This window comes from Ctenocephalides felis, unplaced genomic scaffold (genome assembly GCF_003426905.1).
Source record: "Ctenocephalides felis isolate EL2017-DRISC unplaced genomic scaffold, ASM342690v1 CF-g0.4_SCAFFOLD_03570, whole genome shotgun sequence".
NCBI lineage: Eukaryota > Metazoa > Arthropoda > Insecta > Siphonaptera > Pulicidae > Ctenocephalides > Ctenocephalides felis.
Window position 1 is genome coordinate 17,473,994 of NW_020539724.1, and position 26,323 is coordinate 17,500,316.

The 26,323-nt window shown below is 27.8% G+C and overlaps 7 protein-coding genes across 7 annotated transcripts; 4 read left to right on the forward strand and 3 right to left on the reverse strand.

Annotated features, from left to right (window-relative positions):
• The first annotated feature begins 6,809 nt into the window (after nt 1-6,809).
• LOC113383499 (telomerase Cajal body protein 1-like) lies at nt 6,810-10,160 on the forward strand. The gene is made up of 6 exons (XM_026621762.1): nt 6,810-7,960; nt 8,281-8,355; nt 8,523-8,636; nt 8,817-8,983; nt 9,174-9,433; nt 9,903-10,160. Exons 1-6 carry the CDS (start codon nt 6,810-6,812, stop codon nt 10,158-10,160), a joined length of 2,025 nt encoding a protein of 674 aa, XP_026477547.1.
• Nucleotides 10,161-11,616: 1,456 nt separating this feature from the next.
• On the forward strand, nt 11,617-13,092 carry LOC113383501 (intraflagellar transport protein 46 homolog). Its single transcript, XM_026621763.1, has 6 exons — nt 11,617-11,727; nt 11,849-11,906; nt 12,000-12,228; nt 12,307-12,469; nt 12,574-12,776; nt 12,861-13,092. Exons 1-6 carry the CDS (start codon nt 11,617-11,619, stop codon nt 13,090-13,092), a joined length of 996 nt encoding a protein of 331 aa, XP_026477548.1.
• Nucleotides 13,093-13,584: 492 nt separating this feature from the next.
• On the reverse strand, nt 13,585-15,465 carry LOC113382829 (serine/threonine-protein phosphatase 4 regulatory subunit 2-like). The gene has a single exon (XM_026621069.1). The coding sequence runs from the start codon at nt 15,389-15,391 to the stop codon at nt 13,799-13,801; it is 1,593 nt and encodes a 530-aa protein (XP_026476854.1). The 5' UTR covers nt 15,392-15,465; the 3' UTR covers nt 13,585-13,798.
• Nucleotides 15,466-16,222: 757 nt separating this feature from the next.
• LOC113383043 (E3 ubiquitin-protein ligase RNF34-like) lies at nt 16,223-20,327 on the forward strand. Its single transcript, XM_026621293.1, has 9 exons — nt 16,223-16,369; nt 16,563-16,635; nt 16,814-16,983; nt 17,099-17,308; nt 17,584-17,781; nt 17,920-18,186; nt 18,618-18,953; nt 19,630-19,817; nt 20,207-20,327. Exons 2-8 carry the CDS (start codon nt 16,568-16,570, stop codon nt 19,803-19,805), a joined length of 1,425 nt encoding a protein of 474 aa, XP_026477078.1. The 5' UTR covers nt 16,223-16,369; nt 16,563-16,567; the 3' UTR covers nt 19,806-19,817; nt 20,207-20,327.
• Nucleotides 20,328-20,805: 478 nt separating this feature from the next.
• LOC113383055 (ester hydrolase C11orf54 homolog) lies at nt 20,806-22,976 on the reverse strand. Its single transcript, XM_026621304.1, is given in 7 exon segments — nt 20,806-21,152; nt 21,154-21,243; nt 21,336-21,524; nt 21,527-21,556; nt 22,172-22,347; nt 22,594-22,692; nt 22,850-22,976. Coding segments are annotated over 7 exon segments (936 nt in total). The 5' UTR covers nt 22,929-22,976; the 3' UTR covers nt 20,806-20,879.
• A 747-nt stretch (nt 22,977-23,723) lies between these two features.
• On the forward strand, nt 23,724-25,515 carry LOC113382781 (proteasome activator complex subunit 3). Its single transcript, XM_026621011.1, has 6 exons — nt 23,724-23,750; nt 24,069-24,206; nt 24,666-24,782; nt 24,859-24,963; nt 25,046-25,261; nt 25,332-25,515. Exons 1-6 carry the CDS (start codon nt 23,730-23,732, stop codon nt 25,473-25,475), a joined length of 741 nt encoding a protein of 246 aa, XP_026476796.1. The 5' UTR covers nt 23,724-23,729; the 3' UTR covers nt 25,476-25,515.
• Nucleotides 25,516-25,581: 66 nt separating this feature from the next.
• LOC113382779 (glutaredoxin-related protein 5, mitochondrial) lies at nt 25,582-26,226 on the reverse strand. Its single transcript, XM_026621010.1, has 2 exons — nt 25,924-26,226; nt 25,582-25,850 (listed from the first exon to the last, which is right to left on the reverse strand). The coding sequence occupies exons 1-2, from the start codon at nt 26,171-26,173 to the stop codon at nt 25,678-25,680; spliced, it is 423 nt and encodes a 140-aa protein (XP_026476795.1). The 5' UTR covers nt 26,174-26,226; the 3' UTR covers nt 25,582-25,677.
• Between the last annotated feature and the right edge of the window lie 97 nt (nt 26,227-26,323).

Genomic DNA, 26,323 nt, shown 5'->3' on the forward strand with positions numbered 1-26,323 from the left:
AAATGCAAAATTTATTTAAGAAAATAAAATCTAACTTAGCTTTTTTTTAATCTTTAGTTCTGAGTGAATATATGTATATGTTTGTGTACCAAGTATAATTTTTAATTTAATTTAATTTATTCATATTACAGATGAAGAACCTCCTATATCTGAGCATTATTTAGAAGATGAAAGTATGTACCAACTAAATAATACATTTATTTTTTATTCATTAAAATATTTATGATTTTTTTTTTCAGATGAACCAGGAAAAATCAAGTTTCCTGAAAATCAGTAACTCCAAAACCAATGGATAATACTACTCATTATCTTACATGCATGATTTATTTGAATATTTATTTATTTTATAATATAAAATTATAAACAAATATTTATAGTTATTTTATAGTTAATAGTTTATCCATTTAACTGTATTTAGAATTAACATGCATTGTAAACATCATATTTAACTGAATAATAGACTTTTGAAATAATGATTAGCATAAGAGCAATAATTCGGAATTGCAGTATTGAAATATATTACAATCATTACAATTTAAGTAAATAGAAGGCACATTAATCTAACTTAAAAAAAAATTAAAAGTATTTACTTAAGCATTTTGAGGGTTATTAGTTCTTGAATAGTTTGTATATGTAGGTGAATTCCAAACAAAATTAGAAAAAATCAAATGAAATATTTACCTAGTACCTACATTATAAACATTATAATTGTAACTTAACTGCGTTATTTGACTAGAAACTGGAACTGAAAATTATAAATGTAATGTAACTACATTATTTGAACTAATTATTTGGTTTTGCAAAGACTGTACTGAAAATTAACATTTGCCTTAACATAACAAATTACGACCTAATTTCAATCAAACTTTTGTATTTTGGTGAGAAATAATATGTTGCACTTTATAATGCATAGAAATAGTAATTACTAATTCATTAATATATAGTAATAACTAATAATATTTAGTGGTGTTTTCGAGTCAGAACACTCTGGAATGTATTAGTTAAATATTTTTTTTTTTTTTTTTTTTTTTCTGTTAATTTTAACAATCAGATTACAATACAATCTATAAGTTAAAAGTTATGGTATTGAAAATCAAAATCAAAAAGAAAAAAAAATAGAATAAAGGAAATTAAAGAAAAGAAATAGAATAAATGAATGAATAAATAATAATTAAAATAATAGTATTAATAATAAAAACGATAATCAATAATAAATAATAATTAAAAATAACTTGTTTGAAAATTTTCCTGTGCGAAACAGGGAAATTATGTTGTTGACGGTAGATCACTGGGCCATTTTCTTTTCAGGCGTTTTAATTTTTCGGCTGTTTGTACTATTTGCATTTCCGGATTGACGTGTGCATCCAATTTGTTTTGAAAGATAAAACTTCTGTTCTTAATAACTTCCGCCACTGTTGGAATTTTTAGGTCTTTATGGATCATGTGGTTGGTCATAAACCACGGAGCCTTACAAATCATTCTCAGAGTTTTGTTTTGTACTCTCTGGATTATTTGAATGTTACTCAGCCCCATAGCTCTATCCCATAAGTCCATATTGGGATTATTATTGCTTTGTATAAGAGGAGTTTATTTTCTAGAGACAGTTTAGATGATCTTCTCATTAGCCAGTTTATTTCCTTCAGTTTCAAATCTATTTGTTTTTTTTTCTTTAAAATATGCGTTTTCCAATTTAGTTTACTGTCTAAATGTATTCCCAGGTATTTTACGGAATCCTGGTTTGGTATAATTGTCTTGTTCAAATACAAGTCAGGACTTGTGTGACTTCTCAGTGAAATGATGAGGTGTTGAGATTTCTTAGCGTTAGTTTTTATGTTCCATTTATCTAGCCATAGTTCTATTTTCGCCAGGTAATTTTGAAGTAAAAAAGTAGCTGTTGTTACATCTTCATGACTTGAGGTTATAGCAATGTCATCAGCATAGGTGCTTATCGTTAATGTCGGATCGAGTGGCATATCACTGGTGTATAGCAAATATAGTATTGGACTGAGAGCACTGCCTTGCGGAACACCGGAATGAATTGGTTTTGGAGGCGAGAGTTCTTCATTTTCTTTAATTTGAAAGGTTCTATTTGATAAGTAAGATTCCAAAATTGTGAAATATTTTGGAAATGTTTTCTTTAATTTATATAATAATCCCATGTGCCAAACTTTGTCGAAGGCCTGGCTGATGTCTAGAAAAACTGCTACACAAAATTCTTTTTTATTCAGGGCTGTGAGGATTGAGTTGGTTATTCTGTTGCATTGCTGTATTGTTGAGTGATGTCTTCTAAAACCAAATTGATGGTTAGGTATCCAGGATTCTTCGGGATGATCTTCTAGTAGTCTTTGTAAAATTAATCTTTCGAATACTTTTGATAGGGATGGAAGCAGGCTTATAGGTCTATAAGATTTTACGTCAGATGAATCTTTGTTTGGTTTTGGGATCATTATGATTTTTGCATTCTTCCAAACAGATGGCCAGTAGTTAAATTGAAGAATGGAGTTGAAAATGGATGTGATAAATAATAGACATTTTGGTGGAAGTTCTTTTAACATTTTAGGAGAAACTTGATCGTTTCCGGGGGCTGATTTTGATTTGATAACTTTGATTTTATTTTTGATTTCACTTGGTTTAAAAGGTCTTATCATAGACGTTTGGCAATTTCCTTGAAGCGCATTCAATATTTCAATTTCAGGTGACAAGTTTTGTTTTTTGAAAACATCAATCAAGTATTCTGCGAATGCTTTACACTTTTCAGCGTCACTTTTAGCCCAAGTTATGTGGTTCTGAGAGCAAACTTTGAGAGGCGATTTCGACATTACAGGTTTATGTTTGTTCTTTATAGGTTTCCAAATAGAGGCATCATATCTATTTAGCTGCGAAACATATGAATTAAAGGAATCATTCTTCCAAATGGCGATGATTTTCTTTAATTTGTTGCTAATTTGGTTAAAACTACTTTTGTCCTCCGGCCAATGAGTTTGTTGCCACCTCCGCCTGGCCTTCCTCTTTGCAGTTATTAATCTTTTTATGTCGGATGGTATTACTTGATTATCTTTTCGTGGTGGGATACTTGGTGTTGATTCAACGCATGCGTCAATGATAGTTTTATTCAAAAACAAAACTTGATTATCAATTTCATCAGCGAGTTTCGGGCGTTGAATTAGCTTAATTTTTGAATTTATAATGTTTCTGAAATTGTTCCAGTCAGTAAATTTATTGAATAAACTGCAAGGCCGATAAACAGGAATCGGACTTGAAAAATAGGTTAAAAGAATTGGGGAATGGTCGGAAGATAAATCAAAGTTAGGTTCAATAATGAGTTGCGATGTTGGAATACCTTTTATTATGAAGAAATCAAGCAAATCTGGAATTCTATTAACATCGGTTGGCCAATATGTTGGTTGACTAGTAGTTATATGTGAAGCATTTATTTGATTTATTGATGTTAGTAGTTCTTTTCCTTTGGCAGTGGTTAGTCTTGATACCCATGATGTGTGTTTGCAGTTAAAATCACCTCCGACAATGAATTTATTGCCTAAACTGCTGAAAAATGAAGTATAATCAGCGGCTAAAATTTTATGTCTTGGCGGACAGTAAATAGATGCTAGTGTTATATCATAAATTTTCGTTTGCATAGAGATTAAAGAAGCTTGTATAGTCTCTGATTGAACAGGGGGCAAGGTGTGGTGTTTAATATTGTTTTTTATAAGAATTGCTGCTCCTCCATGACATTTCCCATCCGGGTGATTTGCAGAATAGGTTATGTAGTTGTGAATGTTGAAATATGATTTATCGTTGAAGTGAGTTTCGGAAATTAGTAGAATATCGACTAGATTGAGTTTTAGAAATATTTCCAATTCGTATTTACGTTGAATGACGCCGTTTGCGTTCCATTGACATATTTTAATTGCTTCTACCATTATTTAATTTGTTTACTAAAATGGTTAGCATATTGAGAATAGTTGAATTTTGTTGGTACATTTGTTGGAACATAATTTTGAACTCGGTTAAGAATTCATTTATTGGAGTGGAAGAATCTGGTGATGAGTTTTGAAAGGAACGATTATTTTTAGTGGCATCGGCGTAAGATACGTTGTTAAGATTTGAACGATTTCCATTTGTAGGAAATGTTTGTTTTATATTTGATTCAGTAGTATGTTGAGTGTAAGTCGGATTTGAGTAAACTGCATTTCGGTTTGTTAATCGAACCTCTTGTTTATACTTCTGAGCGTATAAATTTTGATATACGGGACAACCTTTGTAACTCGAAACATGGTCTTGATCACATAAGGTGCATTTGGCTGGAAGATGAGGCTCTTTTTTACATTTTGCAGTCTCATGAAAATCTGAGCATTTCAAACAGCGGTGGATATGATGGCAATATGCCTTGGTGTGACAATACTTTTGGCAACGGCTGCATTGTACTATTCGTTTGTGAATTCTAGGTGGTTCAATTTTTATAATTGAGTTTTTAAATTTAGTTATGTTAAATACATACTTGTTATTATCAGCTGGTTCTAAGTCAATGTAGAACAAGTTAAGTGGTTCGTTATCATATTTACTTCTAATATTAGTTATGTTTCTTACTACGTGTCCCGATTTGAGCAGTTCTGATTTTATTTCTTCAATGGGTGTTGAATAGTGGATATATCTACTTACTGCTCGAAATGCTCTTTCTTCTTTAAGTTGAAAAGTGTGAAACTCGGCTTTCTTGGTTATTAATAACTTCACTAGATGTCTATATGAGTCAGAATTTGAGCACTGGATTTTAATTGAATTATCAAGCATGCATTTATAGTAATATTGTTTTTCGTTTAACACTTTTTTTATGTCGTTGAACATGTCGTTAATATCAGAAACGTTTGAAACAAAGATCGGCGGAGGTTTGACAATTTTTTCGGGTTCATTCGACGTGTTTTCTAATATACTGAATCTATTCCTTAGTTCTATGGGCGTTCTAGGATCTTGTGTTTTTCTTTTTTCGATTTTGAAGCTATTTGCCAAGGAATATTGTCTTCTTCCATTGTTATTTCGGTCTCCTCTAAATTCAAATTAGTTGACATTGTGTTAGGTTGTATTTTGTTTTTTAATTGGCCTTCATCGAATTCGCAGTTTGAACTTGGCATATTATTATTCTCTTGAAGTGTTTTCATAAATGAAAACTATAATATCACTTAACGTACCCCCATATGGGGATACAATTAAAAAAGTATTTAAATTGTGATCACTTTTGTGGATTAATTTCACTTTCACAGTAAATGAACTATGATTATAGATTGAATCTGTATGTAAAATATAAACAATCTATTCAAACAATTTACAAAACAAATGAATGATTAGACCATTAGTTAAATATGATAATTAATTAATATAATAATTATTACAAACAAGGGTTTGACAGGAACCCAAACCGGAACAAACAGGCTTGTTTTTCTGAAACGTCAACCGGAGTCCGGAACGTTTTTTGTTTTGCTGACCTGGAAACCAATACGAGAAACGGTTTTTGAACCGGTCTTTTAATTTTAGCGTTCTGGTAAAAAAATATTAGCACAACACCATTGAGAATATGCTTTTTTACTATATTGGAAGCAATATATTTTATGACAATTATTTATCATCAAAAAAATTCAAATGACTTACCCATGACTCGCCATATAACATAAGAAATTGTTTTTGAATCCAACAATTCACTAAAAACTGTAAAATACATCGAATCCTCTTTATCAACAATCATTTTGCAAATCTTATTGTCAGTTGAATCAGTTGAATTGTCCAAACAAAAAATGTCAATTAACACAACACTAAATACTCAAACTTATTTAATTTACACGTTACGGAATGGATTTTCCTTTCTCCAGAATAATATTAAAACAAAATATTATTTATTTATAAATATATAGACATTATAAAAAATTACACCAGTGCGAATACGTTATTCGAAGAGGTTATTTAAAAAATGGCGATGCTAATGTCAAACTGGCGTTTTTTAATTGTTGGTACTTCTGCATAAACAATGCTACCACCAATAGCAACAAATTGAAGATTAACCGCCATTAAGTACTATGTTTAAGTCACAGATAAAAGAATATTATTATTAAGTTAATATTATTGGAAGAGTATGGTTTAAGTATATTATTTCATTTATTATTGTTATAATCTATGGTTTCATGAGTTGTGTTAACTCTGAGTCGAATCAGAAAAATATATTGTGAGAAATCTAGACCAAAAGTATATAAAAATATATTTGTGTGTATACAAGGCCTGGTGGAAATTTTTCGGTTGTCTTTCCATGTCAAAGGGTTATTGGCAATTGGCAATTGGAAATATATTCCTGATTTATTTATTGAAGAGAACATGGAAATCACTACTGCTTGTATCATAATGGTAAATGGTTATAAAGTTATAAATCTATGTAATGCTATGATTATTCTTAAGTTTGAATCCAATATTTTCAATCATTTGCATTACTTTTGGTACAACTACAATTTTTGATAATTACTGTAATATTAATCAAGTTTTGGATTTGTATTATCAAATATTAATTATGTAATATAATTTAATTTTGCAAACATAATACAAATTATAATAAATTAAAAAATAAAAGAAAGTTAACTGAACGCATGTATTTCTTTTATCAAAGTTATTTCAAAGATGGTGCGACTGTTTCATTTATTGCAACTGTCAGTGAAAAATCAAAATACTTAACCAAAATATGAATCTCACGTGCTCAAACTTGTATATTGTGTTTATTAAATTATTGTGGACATATAATACAATAATTGCATAATATTTTCGATGTGTTAATTATGGACGACGAACTATCTCAAAATGATAGATCAGATAACACCGTGGAGCAAAATGATGTTCCTGTTATTATATCCAAAGAACAAATTGATTTTAAAAATAATTTAAGCTTAGTGAATGAAAATGTAGGCTACCATGATACAATAAATAATTCTATTCTAGCATATAAGAGAAATATATATCATTCATTTCAGCAAGGGAATACAGAATTTTCATCTGGTTTAAATTTACAAAATAATCAAGCGTCTAATCGTGAACTTTGTGAGACTAGTCAGCAAGCTCCTTGCGTTACAACAGATCCATCTTCACTTAATCAAAACATGCATGAATTAGTCAAGAATGAAATGTCGACTGTTTGTTTAGGTTTAACAAATCCACAGGATTGTAGTATTAAGATTCAAAACCCCCAAGCTTGTGATAGTAATACACAAAATATTGATATTAATTCATCCAAAGTTCATGAAAATGTTATATTACCTTGTAGTCCTACATCACCAAAAAATCAGGAGCTTTCAGAAAATATATGTGATGATAGCATTATGGAAACACAAATTCAAGAAAATGTAGTAACAACAGTAAATGAGAATAGTGAACGATTAACTAATGTCGATAATAATACAGTTTATAGTAAAATTTATGAAAAAGGCTCAAAATTGGATTTTAATCAACCTCTCTCAACTACTAATATTACAGACAATGATACAAGTAAATTTAATATTGAAAATAGTTTAAACAATAATGAAAGAAGTCAAAATAATGTAGAAAGCATTGAAACTGATTCACAAAATGAACAACAAAATAATATTGAAGAAGCAATGGAAATTACAGAAAGCTCTTATGACATACTAACTAATAAATACTTTAGTGATAAAATTATTGAACTCTCTAGGCTATCCACTAATACTGTTATAAGTAATCAAAATTACTTTCGTGGTTGCAAGTGGTCTCCAGATGGGACTTGTATTTTGTCAATAATTAATAATAAGGGTATGCAAGTCACAGAACTTCCTAGAGAATTATATTCTAATGAAAATGTGTCTACGGAAAGACCTGTTGATATTTTAACACCTGCACTTCGTATCAAAGAAGCTGGTTTAGTTTATGATTTTGAATGGTATCCAAAAATGAATAGTTATGATCCTGCTACTTGTTGGTAAGAAACTTATTTCACTTTAAATCAATGTTTGTTTTTATCTTGCCACATTGTTTATAATTAATTTAATTACTGGATTCAAAATTTTAATATGAATTTTATTAGTACATAAAATACTGTGCTGGGCAATTATATTACTTTATAAGATTACTACACAAACTATTTCAGAAATAAAAATAATGTTAATGTTAAAATATTATTACAGAATATATTGAATTGTTGCAGTATACATAAGTAATTACAAATAATCAATAGAATAATGGCATAAGTATTTTTAATTTATTCAGAACTCAATTTTATTATTATTATTTAATTTTTAGTTGGATTACAAGCATTCAGCATGGACCTGTGCAGCTATGGGATGCTTTTGATGGATCTCTTCGCAGTTCATACCGGTTAGCTTTATAAATTAATAGTTAGTATTTTATGATGCATTTTATTCTGTGATCTGCAGATCACAATTTATTAACCATTCATCTACATATTCTTGGCTAAGTTTTTGTTGTATCAATTAGTAATTATCATTTGTTTCTTTATATAAATACATCCTTACAATTCTCAGAGGCTATAATGATGTGGATGAAGTTGAAGCTGCTTTATGTACGCGATTCAGTCCCAATGGAGATAATATATTTGCTGGATATAAAAAATCAATTAAGTTATTCGACACGGATAGGTAAATATTATATTATTATATAAGCATTACTTAGAATAAAATTTTAAAATATTTTTTGGAACCAGTCGAAAATGTTTATTTGTTATACTTATTTTTATATTTACACTAGATTCACCTTGTAATTGTAATAATAAAATTGCTTTCCAAAATGAACTGATTTATTAAATGTTTTAATTTCAGACCAGGGAGAGATTATCTAAATTTCCGAATTAAACAGCCAGCTAGTTGTTTAGCATTAAATAGTTTTGGTAATTTACTTGCTGTTGGATCATGGCATCGAACAGTAACTCTGATGTCTGTAAATAGTGGTGACTTGATTCAATTTGATACAATTTATGGTCACAAAGGTAAAACAATTCTAATAAATTTATAAGTGATTAAATTTAAGTAAAATTATTCTTTTGTCTTAACAACTTGATTATTCAAATAATTATTATTCGAATTATGTTCTTTTCTAGTATTGTTAAATACTAAATTATGTTATATATCTATAATATCTCTCACACTAAGTTTATAATTGTTATTTTAATTTTTTAGGTGGCATTACGCACTTAATGTTCATGGATGATTCTTCCAATTCCACAAATTATCTTTTATCAGGAGCACGAATGGATCCTACTTTATTTCTGTGGGATATTAGACAGACTATGAAACCTGTACGAACTTTTTGTAGACAAGTGATATCAAATCAAAGAATTTATTTTGATTTATCGCCATTTAATAATAATTGGCTAGTTAGTGCTAGTACAAGTGGCTTATTGAGAGTTTGGAATTTAAAAACTGAAAAAGAGTTTAAGGTAATATAAATAATTTAATTTTTCATGTATTATAATTTTTTAAACTTGATATAACTGTTAATTTTAAGAATTTTTTTTTTTTGGTATTTCTATCACAACAATTTTTTGAGTCTGATAAAGGATTTTTAATTTTGGGTAGAATTTAAGTCATTGATTATGAAGACTAAACTTTAATTTTTTGTTATTAATATTTTACAGAAGCACATATACATTCTAAATTGAATATATTTGTTCAAAATAAATTATGTCATTATGAACAAAAGGGCAGTGCTTTAAGCAAACATGTTTGTAGAAAAAATAATCTTAAGTTTTATCATTTACATTGCTACTTTCAAATTAGAATATATTTTATCTGTTAATTGTGCAATGTTATTTTTATTTCATTTGCTTATTTGAATAAGTGCCTGAATCTTATAAATCTTCTCTCCACGGATTGATCATTAATGCCAAATATTATTTTTTTTATTAGTTCCCAGTGCACAATGACTGCTGTAATGGAGTATCGTTCCATCCAAGTAGACCTATAATAGCAACAACAAGTGGTCAATATCATTTTGCACAAGAAGATACTTTGAATGACGATGAAAGTAAAAAAAATTCACAAGGTGATAATAATGAAAGTATTTTAGAAGACAATATGCAAACATGTAAGAAGACTGAAAACTCTATGGTATTTTGGTGGGTAAGTGATATTACAGGGTCAACAAATAATGATTTAGAAATATAAACAAATAGTTAAAATTATTTTGTACTGACATATTTTGTATAAGTGTCGTAATTCATTAGAAGAACTTATTATGAACATATCAAGTCAGTATTTAATTAACAAATTATCACATCAAATATTTTGTATAGAATTTTATCATTAGTTTAGTAAGAATGCATACTGTTTGAAATAAGGACTTTAGTTGAAGATGTGAAATACAGTAATTGGAAAGACAATTCTGTGCGCAACAGAAAGTACTATTTATTTTATCACAAAGTTTTAATTACTTTATTTTACTAAAAAGGGAATAGCAAATTGTTATGTGGTACAATATATATCAAGAATGAAAATTGGCATAAAGTTACAAATCATCAAATCATTGAAAAGTGTAATTTAGAAAAAATGATTATTTTCTTTTATAATATGTATATATTTTAATTAAATATACATTTCATTATCATATTAAATAGTTATTTTTATTATATTTATTTAAGACTTTATGACCAATTACTAAACAAGAAGTTTTGAATCGCAATAATTTTAAATGTATTTTATTAGAATTGCACATATATTGTCAAATTTTAATCAAATCAATTCATTTTGAATATTGACTGCAATAATAAAAATCATTTGAACATATTTTGAAAATGTTATTCATTATATTTATTCAAAATTTGAAGCTGTTGAAAAAGACATGGTGGATGGTTGCTAGGCTACATGTTTGAAAACATACCATTATATAATTTAATTATGATTTCATTTACAGAAAAATAAATAAACAATAATATACTTAGAAAAGTAATTACCAGTGATATCATTAATGCATTTGAAAAATAATAAAAAAAAGTTATATTCATAGATAAACAAGTATAATAATAATGGTTATACTATTATAAAATTAATTATATTAAAATACAAAAATAATCAAATATAAATAAGATATTTAAAAAAAATAATATACTTAGAAAAGTAATTACCAGTGATATCATTAATGCATTTGAAAAATAATAAAAAAAAGTTATATTCATAGATAAACAAGTATAATAATAATGGTTATACTATTATAAAATTAATTATATTAAAATACAAAAATAATCAAATATAAATAAGATATTTAAAAAAAATAATATACTTAGAAAAGTAATTACCAGTGATATCATTAATGCATTTGAAAAATAATAAAAAAAAGTTATATTCATAGATAAACAAGTATAATAATAATGGTTATACTATTATAAAATTAATTATATTAAAATACAAAAAATAATCAAATATAAATAAGATATTTAAAATAAAACATAAAACAACTCTTTGTATAAAAATTAAAAGGTTATTTTTTAATAGCCTCATCTACATATTTATAAATTTTTATCTAAAAATTTTAAACTCTTTGTGATTTTATTATTATTAAAGAATTATCTCTGACCCATTTAAACCTATTGGGTTTAAATTATATTAAATATATAATATATATAAAATGTATGACGAAGCAATAGATGTGGTAAATGCAAATGAAATAGAAACTCCACCAAAATCTGAATCCCCAAATCCACCAAGGTTTATAGCGGGAACCACAGGTCTTTCTATGGTAAGTTGATTCTGCTTATATGATTTTAATAGTAAATTATTTTGAATCTAGAAAATTGTATAATTCAGAAAATAATTTAAGAGATGTTTGTATCTTATCAATTGAATAATGCTTGTTACAGGGTGAAGATGACTTCAAAAATGTAACGAAGAAATCAGAGAAACCTCTACTAAATAAAAGTAAGTTTTTACTCATGAAGTTAATAATTTATATGTGTATAAAAATGTGTAAATTGTTAATTTTGAGTTATATTAATTATTTTATTGTTTTAGATCTCACGCTTGGTAAAGCTTCCTTTAATGATGAAAATACATCCAATGAATCCAGTGTTTCTTCAGATCTAGAGTTAAAAAATCGTAAAGATGATATAATTAAAAACATAATTCGCAGTGGATCAGATATCGCTTTGCATGCTTCTACACCTGATTATTATGACTTAAACAAGTTTAAAGATTTGCAAGTATCGCCTGATGCAAAAGAATTATTTCTTCACATCAGTAGGTAATTATTCTATGTAAAAAGGTCTATCAATAAGTCAAGAATAGTCCAGTAGAATAAACTAGTGTTTATGTTTTACAGATACACTCCACAAAATATTGAGTTGGAGTATAGATTAAAACCATTCATACCAAAATTGATACCTGCTGTCGGAGACATTGATGCTATGCTCAAAGTTGTTCCACCATCTCCATGGATAGATACTGATGGAATGCCTAATAATATTAATGTACTTGGATTAGAGGTAACATTTTTCACTGAAAATTAAATTATGAATATTTAATAATGCATTATTAAACTAGTATCTATTAGGCTTTATTATAATGCTGACAATATCAAATGTAACAGGTTTTAGATGAACCATCAGGAACGCAAAGTGAACCGGCATTATTGCACATGAAATTGAGGGCTTCAAACACAAGGTCTACTCCATCAAGTGCTGGAGGACCTCCAGTTTCATTAGCAAAATCGAACAAAGATATTGAAAAATGGATTCGTGACATAGAAGCACTACATGCTACCCAACCAGCGCCAACATTGTCTTATAATAAGTAAGTTTTGCAAGAAAAAGAGGAATGAAATATATATATATATATATATATATATATTTATATATATCTCTTATCTTTTTACAGACCAGCACCTGATGTAGACAGCTTGATGCAGGAATGGTCTGGTCCAGTAGAAAGGGTTCTTGATGAAAATGGGTTTCCAGAACCTACTTTAGATTGCACTTTGTCTCAATACGTATCCATAGTATGCAATTTACTTGATATACCTATTCCCAAACCATATGGACATAAAGAGCGTCTACATGCTTTGCACACATTGTTTTCTTTGTATGCAGTAATTCGGAATAGTACTTGAATTGTACTTTATATGATTGTTTTGCAATATGAATAAGTAGATATATTTCCTAGTTGCAAAAACTTGCAATTAAGAACTAAAAGATAGACAAAAGCATTTTAAAGTAAAATTTAAAACAAAAGTACAAATTTTTTTTTTCTATTTTTAAACTGGGTTGCACAATAAATAATGCAATTAAAAATACAAGTTAATATGGACGAAAAATTAAATTTAAATTGCAATCTGAGGCATAGAATCTCTATTTAACTGCATAGACTGCAATCTAAAAAAAATGTAAGTTTAATAATGTTATAAACGTAATTATCAATTCAAATTTAAAATAAAACTGACTAATATATTTTAACTTTATATTTTTTATATATTTTTTTATTTACCAAAGAGATCCTCAATTTATAAAATATTCCTCATATTCTAACTTTCATAAAATAATTAAAACTCCTCTAATACAATAATGTACATGTATTATTTAAAACTTATGATTAGGCAGTATAGTTTTTATCCTACTAGTCTATTTATGAAATAATGAATACAGTAACTGTTAAATATAATTGGAAATAAAATTTCCTCATAATAAATTAAAACATAAAAAAGTTGAATTACAATTCTGTCAACATTCACTGAATCACCATACAAAACACACATGAAATAAAAATTATTAGAAAGAAGAAAACTATAACTGATCACAATTTCAAAATATGGTAAAAGTCTATTGGTCCATAGGTTCTGATGCCGCTGGGGTATCTTCACATTCCATGGCCGATTCAGGTACATCCATGGACTCAACCTGATTCTGTTCAATATTATCATCACATTTTATCTCAGAGATGAAATTATTCTCTACATCAGCTACCATTTGTTCGATTTCAGTCCCTGGTTCAGATGCAACCTCAGGAGCCAGTGCAATGGCTCTGTCATCAGGGCGGATTGTTTCTTCTTCTTCAACTATTTTTTCTGGAGAGTGTGCTAAAATCTGTGTAGATTCTGTTGCTTGTTCAATAATTTCGGAAGATTGGCTAACCTCGTTTTCAATTTGTTCTTGGGACTCTTCTACTGGTTGCAGAGATTTTTCTGTTTCTAGAACCTCAGTTGCCGCCTCAGGTACTGTATCACAAACAATCTGAAATAATTTATCCATCTCCTCTGGCTGTTTTTCCTTTAATATATTTTCATTTAAACTTATTTGTGTATAATCACTTTTCAGAACTTCTTGGAAATCATTATCACAAAGTATTTCAGTGGGTTGGATATCATTAACAGGTTCCAGAACATTTAAAAATGGTACTTCATCATTACTACTTTCTGCATCAGATGAAACTAGATTGTTTTCTTCAACCGCCAGGTTGGTTTGACTCGTAATAGAGTTTTCGGTTGAATTAGAATCTGTCTCAGAGTTATCAGTATTTTCCTCTGGTTTATTGTCTGGCAAAAATGTTTCTGATGGTGTTTGTGAAATATTATCTGATGTAGATTCAACAGGTTCAATATTAGTTTCTTCAGGTATACTTTCTTCTTCACTAATCTTAGGGCTTTTTGCATTTATGTATGAAGTCTGCAGTTCTTGTAGATTTTGTTCAGTTTCCTCTTTACTCAAATCTGATTCTATTTTAGAACTATCTGCACTGGTACCGTTTATCTCTGGGTGATGTTCAACTGAGGTATCTGAGTGTTTATCGACTTCATTAGTACAATTTGTTGCTATTTCTGGAGTTGTAATGCAACGGTAATCGTTGCTCAACATATACGAGGTGTCATTTCTAGGTGCAGGCGTTGTGGACTCATCTTTACCTGCTAAATTGCCATCCATTTCAATTTCAATATGCATATCGAAACCATCACCATTCAAAACTGCTTCTAAAGGATCCCCACTCTCGGGTTCTCGATTTCCTGGCTCCCTTGTGCTTACGACTAAAATGTTCTTCTCAATGGCTCTCATATATTTATCTATTCTACTATATTGCTTGCGTGGACATGTAAGTAATTCACATATCCTCTGCACAGTAAAAGGGGCCGACGAAAACGAGTCTATTCTTTCCAATAAACAATTTTTCATTGTATCATAATTAAAAGGGTCAACATTCGGACAAGGAGGTAAATCTAATCCCGGGCTGCTATCGTGGAATTCGGTCAATACGTGTAAAAGTTTTTCGCGGAATAGACTCTTAATAATCGACCAGTGGAAAACTGGATCACCTGTGCGCGCCACAAAACATAAATATTCTTCTAGTTCTCGTGGTATATTCTTTGGCCTCAATTTTGAGAACGAGTCCAGACTTTGTAATACTTCTTCGGCATTCTCCATCGCAAATTAATCGATAAAATAATAATTAATTCACAATTTAATTAATGTCCACACATTGAAGTCAACAAAGTCCACAAATATTATGTTTACAATAACTATACAAGTACCAACGAAGAAAATTTAGTTCATTCACAATGGCACCAAACAAGTTTGCACTTGCATAACACGTCCTGAAGTTAGGCGAAAATATTCCGATACAAAAATGATAGTGATCCAACATTGCGACATCTTTTATCTATGATTGCCACACTGTGATAACTGATTTAATTTTGATTTTTTTAAGCTCTTCGCAGTAAATGTTTAAATAATAACATAAATGTAAGATATCGAATTGATAACGATTTTAAATATAACATAGTATGAAACCAAAACAACTTTATATCATTCAATATTAAAGTTGACAAAAAGGGGGGATGATTTTTGTAGTTCTAGAATTAGAAGTTTGTTAATGAACTTATAATTAATTATTATTATGTGATAGTCAAGACTTAGAACCTGCAATCAATAATTTTATTCTATTTCTTTTGGTATTATGAATATATTCATGAAAGTGTAGCATTTAATCAAGTTTAATTCATGACTAGAATAAAAAATTCAAAATAAAAGAATAAATAAAATATTTATAAAGCATAATCAGTTCTTGCGATATCTCTTCTCTTATCTATGGTTGTGCATAATATTTTGAATATTTTGACGTAGTGTGTTCTTGCTTCAGTTTGTGCATTCTGTGCTTAACCAATATTATTTGACATGTCATATTCCTGTCAACGCCTAACCAAATTTCATTGTATTATCATAAATAAAAAATGAAATTGTTTAAATTTATAACATTTTCCCAACTATAAATATCATTTAAGAATAGTGATGTGGGTGCAAATAATACTTGTAGCTAATTAAACGCAGCTTGTGAAATATTATGCTTGTCGTCAGTATACAAAGCGATTGTTTAAGTTTCTAATTTATCTTTTATAAAACAAGGTTTGTGCAAAATTATAATAATAAATAATATCACGTATTTAATGCTTTTATCAGAACTTTAGATAAATATTACACGCAGTAAATGTGACTCATTCTAGTTCACAATTTGTGCTCAGTCTAGTTTACAATTTGTGCAATAATAGTTGTATTTTTCTTATTGGGTAATATTATTTAAACTGTATTGTTCTTTCAGTTAAAATGCCATGTACAAACTGCTCAGTACAGTTTGGTGTTTTTAAAAGGAAGAAACAATGTCATGAATGCAGGTATTTTGGAAAATAATTATTCACAATATCATAGTTTGTCTTATCTGTTCTTACTCATAAGAGCATTTGATATAACCATATTAAATGCTTAAAAAATAGCAAACGATTTTACATATAATAATATAAAATACATGGTTTAACCCGAGAAAAGTGATGCACTTTTGTAACTTTATTTCAGGTGTTACTTTTGCAATCTTTGTCTGAGAATTAAGAGAGATCGAGTGCTTTGTGGTAAATGTATTGTTTTAACATCGCGTCCATTAAGCAGATCCCAGTTGTTACAATTAAAAAGCAAAGACTTAATTATCTATCTGAAATCAATACATGTTTCCACTAGTGGATGTGTAGGTAAGATATAATTCTATAAAAAACCAGTTAAAAGTAAGTCAAAAATGAGTCATTAATATATATGCATTATCATTTACAACCTATATATCAATTGTACGGTTTCTGCTGATTTCAGAGAAAGAAGATTTAGTTAATTTATTGTTAGCTCATGTCAACAGTGAGCAGTATTATGATAACTCTAATTCCCATCAAAATCATCAATCTACAAGCGGCACTGGAAATAATGGATCAAATACTTCGAATCTTTTTAAGCAGTTCAATTTGCAAAATTTATGGGCAAGCGTTCAAGAAAAATATGATAATGTCAGATGTAGGCCTAGTGCAGGTAATAAATTTTGGATATATTCAATCACGATGAATATTTTCTAAATATTGAAATCACCTGGATTGGAATTTATAAAGTTTTATTTTTCTTTTAGCTATATTTCTTATAGCTAACTAACTATAGTCACATGTTTAATATGACATGCTTTTGATTAAATTGTTAATTTCTTTTCATTTTTTTTTACTCATTCCAAAAATCTGTAACCAATACTTTTCCCATTTTCAAGAAAATGCTTATGAATATATAGAATTATGATACATTATTTTAACATAAAGGTTCAGAGACTGCTCAGGCTGTTCCTAGAAGAGTTTATACAAGGGTGCGACCACCTTATCATCAGCAAGCGCCACGACCTACAACAGCTTCTAGTGCTATATTTGAAAGAACAAGAACGGAAAGTGAACCTTCAGAAAGTAATAGAAGGAGAACTAATTTATTAGATACACAAGACTGTGTTGAAATAGAAGACATTGGTTTGTATTTTTTTGCTTGATTCATAATTGTAGTAATTTTGAACAATATTTACATAAGATTACCCTTTACAATCTACATTAAAAGATTTTAGAATGTTTTGAAGTTACTTTTATTATAACCAGGTTTATTTCATCCAGGTGATTGGGAATTTCTGAGTAGAACAGGTGAGCCTCTATCTAGCTCAGATCCACAAATCATTGTAGAAGTAACACCACCACCTGAAGGAACAAGTAATTTATCTTATCAAATAAGACGAACGACTTCTGAAATAGATGTTCATGTTAATATAAATCAATCTGATCATGTGAGCCAAGGGAACACTATTAGAAGACATTCCATACATAATGTTGATTTAATTCAAAACCAAGAACCTAATGCCCATGTACCAAGTTCTGGTGATTATGGTAAGTTAAAAAATCACATTTCATTAGCTTAAAGAATTCATTATAGTCCTGATTATGAAAATTGATTTGAAATATTATTTTTAAAGAGCTGAAAATTTACTTAACTTTACAAGTAAATAAGTAAAATAATTTGAGTCATTTTATTTTATCTAATATCATATTATGAACATTTTTGAAATAGTAAATTCAAAGTACCATTAAGCACATCACTACAATATATAAATTAATATAATAATAATTACTACATACTACAATATAATTAATACATAAAAAATATAAATCCCGAATATTTTGTGCTAATGAACATTTCATTAAAATTATGTTTAGTAAATATTTATATAAGCCTAAAAAATCTCTCCCGTAAAAAAGTAAAAATGATGTATTCTGATAATATTACAAATATAATTTCACAATCATTATCATTTTTACAGAAACAAACTTAGGTGTTGAGGAAACACAGGAATCAATGAATATAAGTCAGGAAAGCATAAACAATCCTACCGATACTGATAATCCTCAACCAAACCAAAATAGAACAGAAACTTTCCGTGCCAATAATGACGATCATGCTCAGAATTATCCAGCACCTAAAAAAAGAATTAACTTAATAGACATCACAGATATTAATGATTTGGATGATCTAAGTGTTAAACAATTAAAAGAACTCTTAATTGCAAATAGAGTTGATTTTAAAGGGTGTTGTGAAAAAAATGAATTATTGGAACGAGTTAATAGACTTTGGAGAGAGTATTCACAAAATCGAGAGAGTGAGTACAATTTTCTACAAAATTGAATGGTTTATTTAATCATGATTGAGGTGAAGAGTGAATGGCTTGAGCTAGATGATTTGTAATCATCTGAAATGTATGATATTATGTATTTTTAATAATACAAATGGCATGTATTTTTGTAAATAAATATACTAATACAGTGTGTATTGTGTGAATGATTTGTATGAATTTATTTATATATACTAACATATAAAATTGAAATTTCTAATTGAAAGTAGATGTATAAGCTAATTTATTTATTATGCTCTTTTTTATTTCAAATTTTATATGAAAATATTCTTATAAATATCTTGAAATATACTTGAAAGATGTATTTAATTTATCACATGCTTATTATAAAATTAATCAATTAAAAGACAGTATGAGCTATTAATTTGAAATAAATCAAAGAGTATCTTGAAAGAAGCATGAATAATTAACACTTATGATATAATTTGAAAATGAAAATAAAAAATACTAAAATGCATGATAATAACATTTTCTTTGACAATTTCAAAAATAATGCCTTCACAGTTTATTTAATTTTTAAATATACATAACAGCAAAAGTTTATATCTAAGCATAATCAATTTTTTATTTTTCTTCCATTGAATTTCTCACAAACATACTTTCATTCAATTTTTTTTCAATTTTAATTCAATTATCTTTGCAGAACTAGATGACTTACCAACAGATGAGTTATGTAAAATTTGTATGGATGCTCCCGTAGAATGTGTAATGCTAGAATGTGGACATTTAGCAACATGCACAGCTTGTGGTAAAAGACTCAACGAATGTCCAATATGTAGACAATATGTCGTAAGGGTTGTGAGGACTTTTAAGGCTTGATTTTTAAGACAGGTTAGTCAATTTATTATTCTACTTGTTTACCATATATTTCATAATCATATCAAACCAAAACATATTTGGTTTGGAAATAAATATTACTTATATTTTGAGAGTAGAATTCGGTTATCTTATTATCTATTGTTCAAGTTTGAAATATTTTATTTAGATTTTTTACTTTCAAATATAGCTTTTCATTGAAATTTTACAAATATGTTATTTCTATTAATCAACTTGATTAATAGTATGGCATTAAATTATATTACACCAGTGACATAAAAACAAAAAACAAATTCTTCAATTTATAAAATTCCTCATATTTTTAATTTTATGCATCTTCATCTTTTTGCATGTTTGCACATAATTATTGTTAAACTTTTACATTATTAAACATTTATTTATAGGTTCTTTGAACACAAGCACACTGCTACATATTCAAACAAATTTCATTTAAAAATATGTTTAAGCAGTGCAGGAAAGCTGAAATTTTTTGTTATAGAATAAACAAAACTCATAACAAATAAATCTTGTGATATGTTTATATTTTGAACACGTTTTAGAGCAATTTATAAATCTATTGATAATATATATATATGTATATATATATATATATATATATATATATATATGAAAATATAAAAATATAAGTATAGTTATATGTTACGTGAACGTACTATGTCCATTTGTTCATGCTATTTTATATATAAATCTGTTTTTAAAACTAGTGGTACATGTATTGCACCATTTTATTCTAACTATGGAAGATTAATTTTATTTGTTTTACATTCTATTAAAATTAGATCTTGATTAAATATGAGATACATAATATGAGATTAAAAAAGTATTGTATTTAATTGTAAATATTATTGTAATAAATTTTAAAAATCATATATGTGCTTTAAAAATGTAGATTGAAATATATCAATATTTCTATGTATAATTTTTTTGTAATATGTATATATATATATATATATATATATATATATTACAGTAAATGCAGGAGAGTAAATTAGTTATACCTGTGTTGATAATCACAATGTTGTTCTCATACCAATTTTCATCAATGAATTCTACTAATCAATCCCTTCCAAACATGTGAGTTTTTTCAGGTCTATCCAGCCTCATGATTTTTTTAGCAACATTGAAATATCCCAGATACTCCACAGAATCAGGAGTAGTATCAATGTGATAATGACCACCCAGACCATGGTCGCTGAAGCTGTGAAAGTGCTGAACTCTTAAATCAAGATCTGTGACTGCAGTAACCAAGGTGCCAACTGCCACTAAAGGAGCCTCCATTTGAAAGAATCTTAACCATGCATTTAGTTGTTCTTCAGTATAAATAGGAGTTAGTTTCAGAAAAATCTGTCATAACATGCTGCCTGGCACGGCCTTGCTTTAAAAGAAAAGTTCCTCCAAGACCTAGAAAAGAAATATGAAACTGACACAGAACTAACTGAATTTGTATTAACAGATCAATTTCTGAGACAGCTGTGCTTAAACAATTAGGAATTTTTCAGTCATCTTACTAACCACAACTTGGTCTCCATAATGTTCACTCAAAGCTGTCCTGATGCTTGCAATAAAATCTTTAGGTCCATGTCTAGTTGCACAATGGACACGCAATACAGATCCGGCATGTCCTTCAGACAGAAAGAGATTTCCTAATAATGCACCATTTTCCATGTTAACAGTAGCTATGTGTGTTTTGTTTTCAAGGTACCGTCAGATGCTAGGTGCATATTGAAAATACCCTATAAGGTATAAATTTACTTTACTATAGCTTCATGTAAATATACAAAATAATCCTATAAAATTCTTGATAAATTAAATGTCTATTTTGTAATGTTTTTTTGAAATGAAAATTTAAAATTATCTTTCATGTGGTTAGATTTATTAAGTTATCTGAAATCTGTATAAATTTATGTTTATTAGTTCCTAATCCTTAAGATCTAATTTTACAAAACTGAATAAATAGACAGAGCATGGTTAAATTTTAAATATTAAAATTGTGAACTAAAATTATATAAAAATCATTTGTTACAACATATATTAAATAGCACAAGCTATTGTATAATATTATACAGTATATATAAATAATATTGTATAATATTATAAAATATATATTCTAACAGTTTTTTTCCTTTTTTAATTATTGAGTGTTTTTTGTAATTATTTTCGTTGTAATACTTAATATCAATATATTTATGATATATATATATATATATATATAATATATATATATATAAACATATCATAAATTAGATATAAGTATTATTTAGAAAAAATGCATATACAATAAATAATATACAAATTAATTTCTTTAATAATAAACAAAGTGAAAAATGTTATATAAGTTATAAACTTGCCTCACAACATACACCAGCATATGGCCATGGTCCTGCACCAGCTCCTATAGCTAAAACCGGACTCAAGTCCAAAGACTTAGCAATGTTTTTTATATCATATATTTTTTCTCTTTGAACAAGTGGTAAGAGATAAGGAGCCCCACCTAGTTCGAGTAAATTAGGATTTCCACTCAAACCTACTCAACAAAGAAAAAATTAATAAAAAAAATAATACTTAATCTTTATGTAGTGGATCATTTACAAAAATATAAAAGTACACTACATAAATATATTTATGTAATTATAATTACATATATACATTTATAAATATGCAATGTTAATCATTGTAGCAATATATATTATATTAAATATAATTATTTTGGATTCAACTTAAACTATCAGGCTAATATTGATATATTCTAATTATAATTATATATTTGTACCTGGTGCAGCGAGACAAAATGGTTTTTGCGTTAAATCAGGGCACTCAACTATATCAACAGAGACATGAGTGAAATTGTTAGGTAACTTTCCAGATAGAACTGAAAATGTAAGACTTATATTAACAACCAAAGTAATCAAAAATAATATTATATAATACATATTATATATAAATATATATTTATTTTGTGGTTAAGTAATGCACAATTTATATAGGTACTATATTAAAATGCATTAATATTAAAACAATTTGTATACCTTCTTTGACCTCCTGAAGAGATGGTATATGAAGATCTTTTTCTTCATATTTTAAATCAGAGAATTTAAGAGTTTCCATAATATGAATAATTATTAAGGTGTGATGCAGCAACAAGTGACCCAAGAAGTGATTACAACATATGTTATATTAAGAGTGATAAATGATTGAACTCTCAAAATAAATAATAAAAATTATCAAGTGTCTTATCTTATCATTATAAGAAAAACAATAGTTATATACATATAACGTCAACTGAATACTTAATTTGCTCTGATTAGAACACAACTTGTTCCAGTATCTTGCAGTTAATAAAGATTTATTATAAATATTCCAAAAAGCTGGATTTTTGCTTTATATATGCATATTATTATCTGCACATATGTGGTACACCGCAATAATAAATATTTTTATTTATTAACCGCTAAAACAAACAAATTTATCAAAAACAGTGGAAAACAAAATTGAATTTTGATAAAATTTAAAAAATCCAATAAAAATTATTACAATTATTATTCAGGGCGGATAAATTTTATGTGATAAGAATTTATATTCAAACATATTTCAGCTTTTATAGAAAAAAATTTGGTAAAAATCTAATTAACAATTAATATAAAAAATGATTTCTTAATATTTTATTACATATTGTTCTTTACTTCGTGGCCAAATGTCAAATTTGAATTTTACCGCCTTTATTATTAGGGTAATTAGGTTTTTTTACTATTTATTTTCGCCAACCTACAAATATGAAAAAAACTAAGCGGCACGTTGTTTCTGTACCCTCTGCCAGTTCATGACGACTCTTGTAATATAAGTAATATTAAATTGTAATACTTTTAGGTTTGGTCGTGAATGTTTGTGTGTTTTTAAATATATGTTATAATGGCTGACACGGCTAAGAAGGTAAATATCATTTTACTTTACTATTCCCAAATTTATTGTCAGATATTTTCACATGTCTACAAAAAACATGACGGAAGTCCTTTAATTATATTTTTCAACCAAATTGTGAGTTTAATTACACAATTTACATATATTTTTCTGCATGTTTTCGAAAATTTAAGTTGGATTATTTTAAGATTTAGCTGAGAGGTTAGAGTACAATTCTTAATCATGTCGGCTTTTAAAAGTTCTATAATGAATGGCGCGAAAAACCGGGTATTATCGAAATTATTTTTCGAGTAATATTTATTATTGTCACAAATGTCTATTTCATTTCAGGTTCAAGACTATAAGGATTCTTTAAAAGATAAGGCAGAGAAATTAATATTTAAGGGCTTTCCTGAGAAAATAGTTAAACTTAATGAACTTCTCGAAACACCAAACTTTAGCAATAGATCATTGTCAGATGTTCATCAGGTAAAAATATGTTTAATTTAAACACAAAATGTAAAGATAAGTAAACAATTATTATTTAACATTTATTACGCAAACAAGTGTTCGAAGTTTTAGGTAAACAACTTTCTAAATATAAGTTGTAACCAATGTACTATGTAAACATTATATATTGGGATTTTCTAGTACTTGGTATAAAGAAAATAATGTACATTTACTACATACACAGAATTCTGATTATAAAAATGCTTGCTATATAAGTTATTAACAATCAACCAAGATTTTAGAAGTTAGCAAATTATTTTTTTCGTGGTTCTGTTTTGAATTCGTTGTATATATAAATATTCATATCAATTTATAATTAGAATTTATAATTCTCAAGTAATAAGACTTAGTGTTATAATATGCTAACAATAAAATGCACTATATTTTGTACTATTTGTAGCTTACAAAATGCTAATACATCTTTTTATTTTTAATTAGGAATTAAATGTGCCTGTTCCGGATGCAATAGTTTTAAATAATTCAGATGAACCATCAGCTAAAAGACCACGCTTTGAAAACTGTATACAAGCACAAGAAGGAATTGCAGGAACAAAGGTTCAACTACTGTTTGTTTTTGAATTATCCTGTATTTATTTATTAATAATTATAATTATATTTTTTACTATCTCAGGTTATGGCACTTCCATCAGGCCCTGTACCATGTAATAAACCAATTAGTGAGCTGATATCATTGGTGAAGCCTTATATAAGAGAATTAGTAGAAGATTCAAATTTGGTAAGTTATGACTGTTATCTGATTCTTATTAGATACTTCAGCATACAACTATAATATAATGTGTCTATTTAAATTTTTGTAGTTGAAAATGTGGATATCCTTCATGATTCCTAAAATAGAAGATGGTAACAACTTTGGAGTCTCAATTCAAGAAGATACATTGGCAGAAATCCAATCTGTGGAGTCTGAAGCAGCAGCTTTCTTTGATCAAATATCACGTTATTTTATCTCTAGGGGTAAAATTGTATCAAAAGTTGCAAAATATCCACATATTAATGATTATCGAAGAGCTGTGCAGGTTAGACACAATTTTAGAATTGGCAATCCTTTTTATTAAAAAATGAAATTAATGTCTATCTTTTTTATAGGAATTGGATGAAAAAGAATATCTTAGCCTGTGGCTAGTAATGTGCGAGGTTAGAAATAGATATTGTTCACTACATGATATAGTAATAAAGAATCTGGAGAAAATCAAGAAACCACGTTCATCAAACACAGAGTCTTTATATTGATTTATATTGTGTACTGAGTTACTTGTACAAATTGGTTTACATAATCCTTTTGAGTGGATTATTTTACCAATTGACTTTTCTATGAAATTTATTTTTAATTACCAATGTATTACTTGCTTGTATGTTTTCATATAAATCAAGAGATGAATTTAAAACAGTCTATATAATTTACTTTTAATAATTACAGTTTTTGTTTTTAAAATTATTTGTTTTCTTCTTCTTTTGTGAGTAAAGCACTTTTAATGCCTGCTTTCTTTAGTTCTTCTATTAAGTCTCCAGATTGATGCATTTGCAACATGATGTCACAACCCCCTACAAATTCTCCAGAAATATAAACTTGTGGAATAGTCGGCCAATTGGAGAAATCCTTAATACCTAAAATAAATGTAGATGATTAATATAAGACTCAAATTACAATGTTAATGTAACAATTATTCATTAATTATACCTTGTCTTAAAACATCATCCTTTAATACGTCATGACTCTCATATTCCACACCGTGCATCCTCATAATTTGAACCACTGCATTGCTGAAACCACATTTGGGGGCTTCAGGAACACCTTTCATGAAAACTACCACCTTTTTGTCTTTAACAAGTTTGTTTATTCTATCTGAGATCGCAGTTGTGCTGCAGTACAATTTTTGCGCAATGCCATTTAACTGCGCTGTACATAACTTACTTCTTAAACTAAACATTTTAAAATATTGAGACAAATTTCTTGATAATAAATTCACCTCATGTTACGTCTTGCAACCGAACAAAATTATTTTGACAGTTTTAATTCATTGCAAACTTCACGCGTGTATTGAAATTATGTAATGGAGGAGGCAATGACAATAATTTTT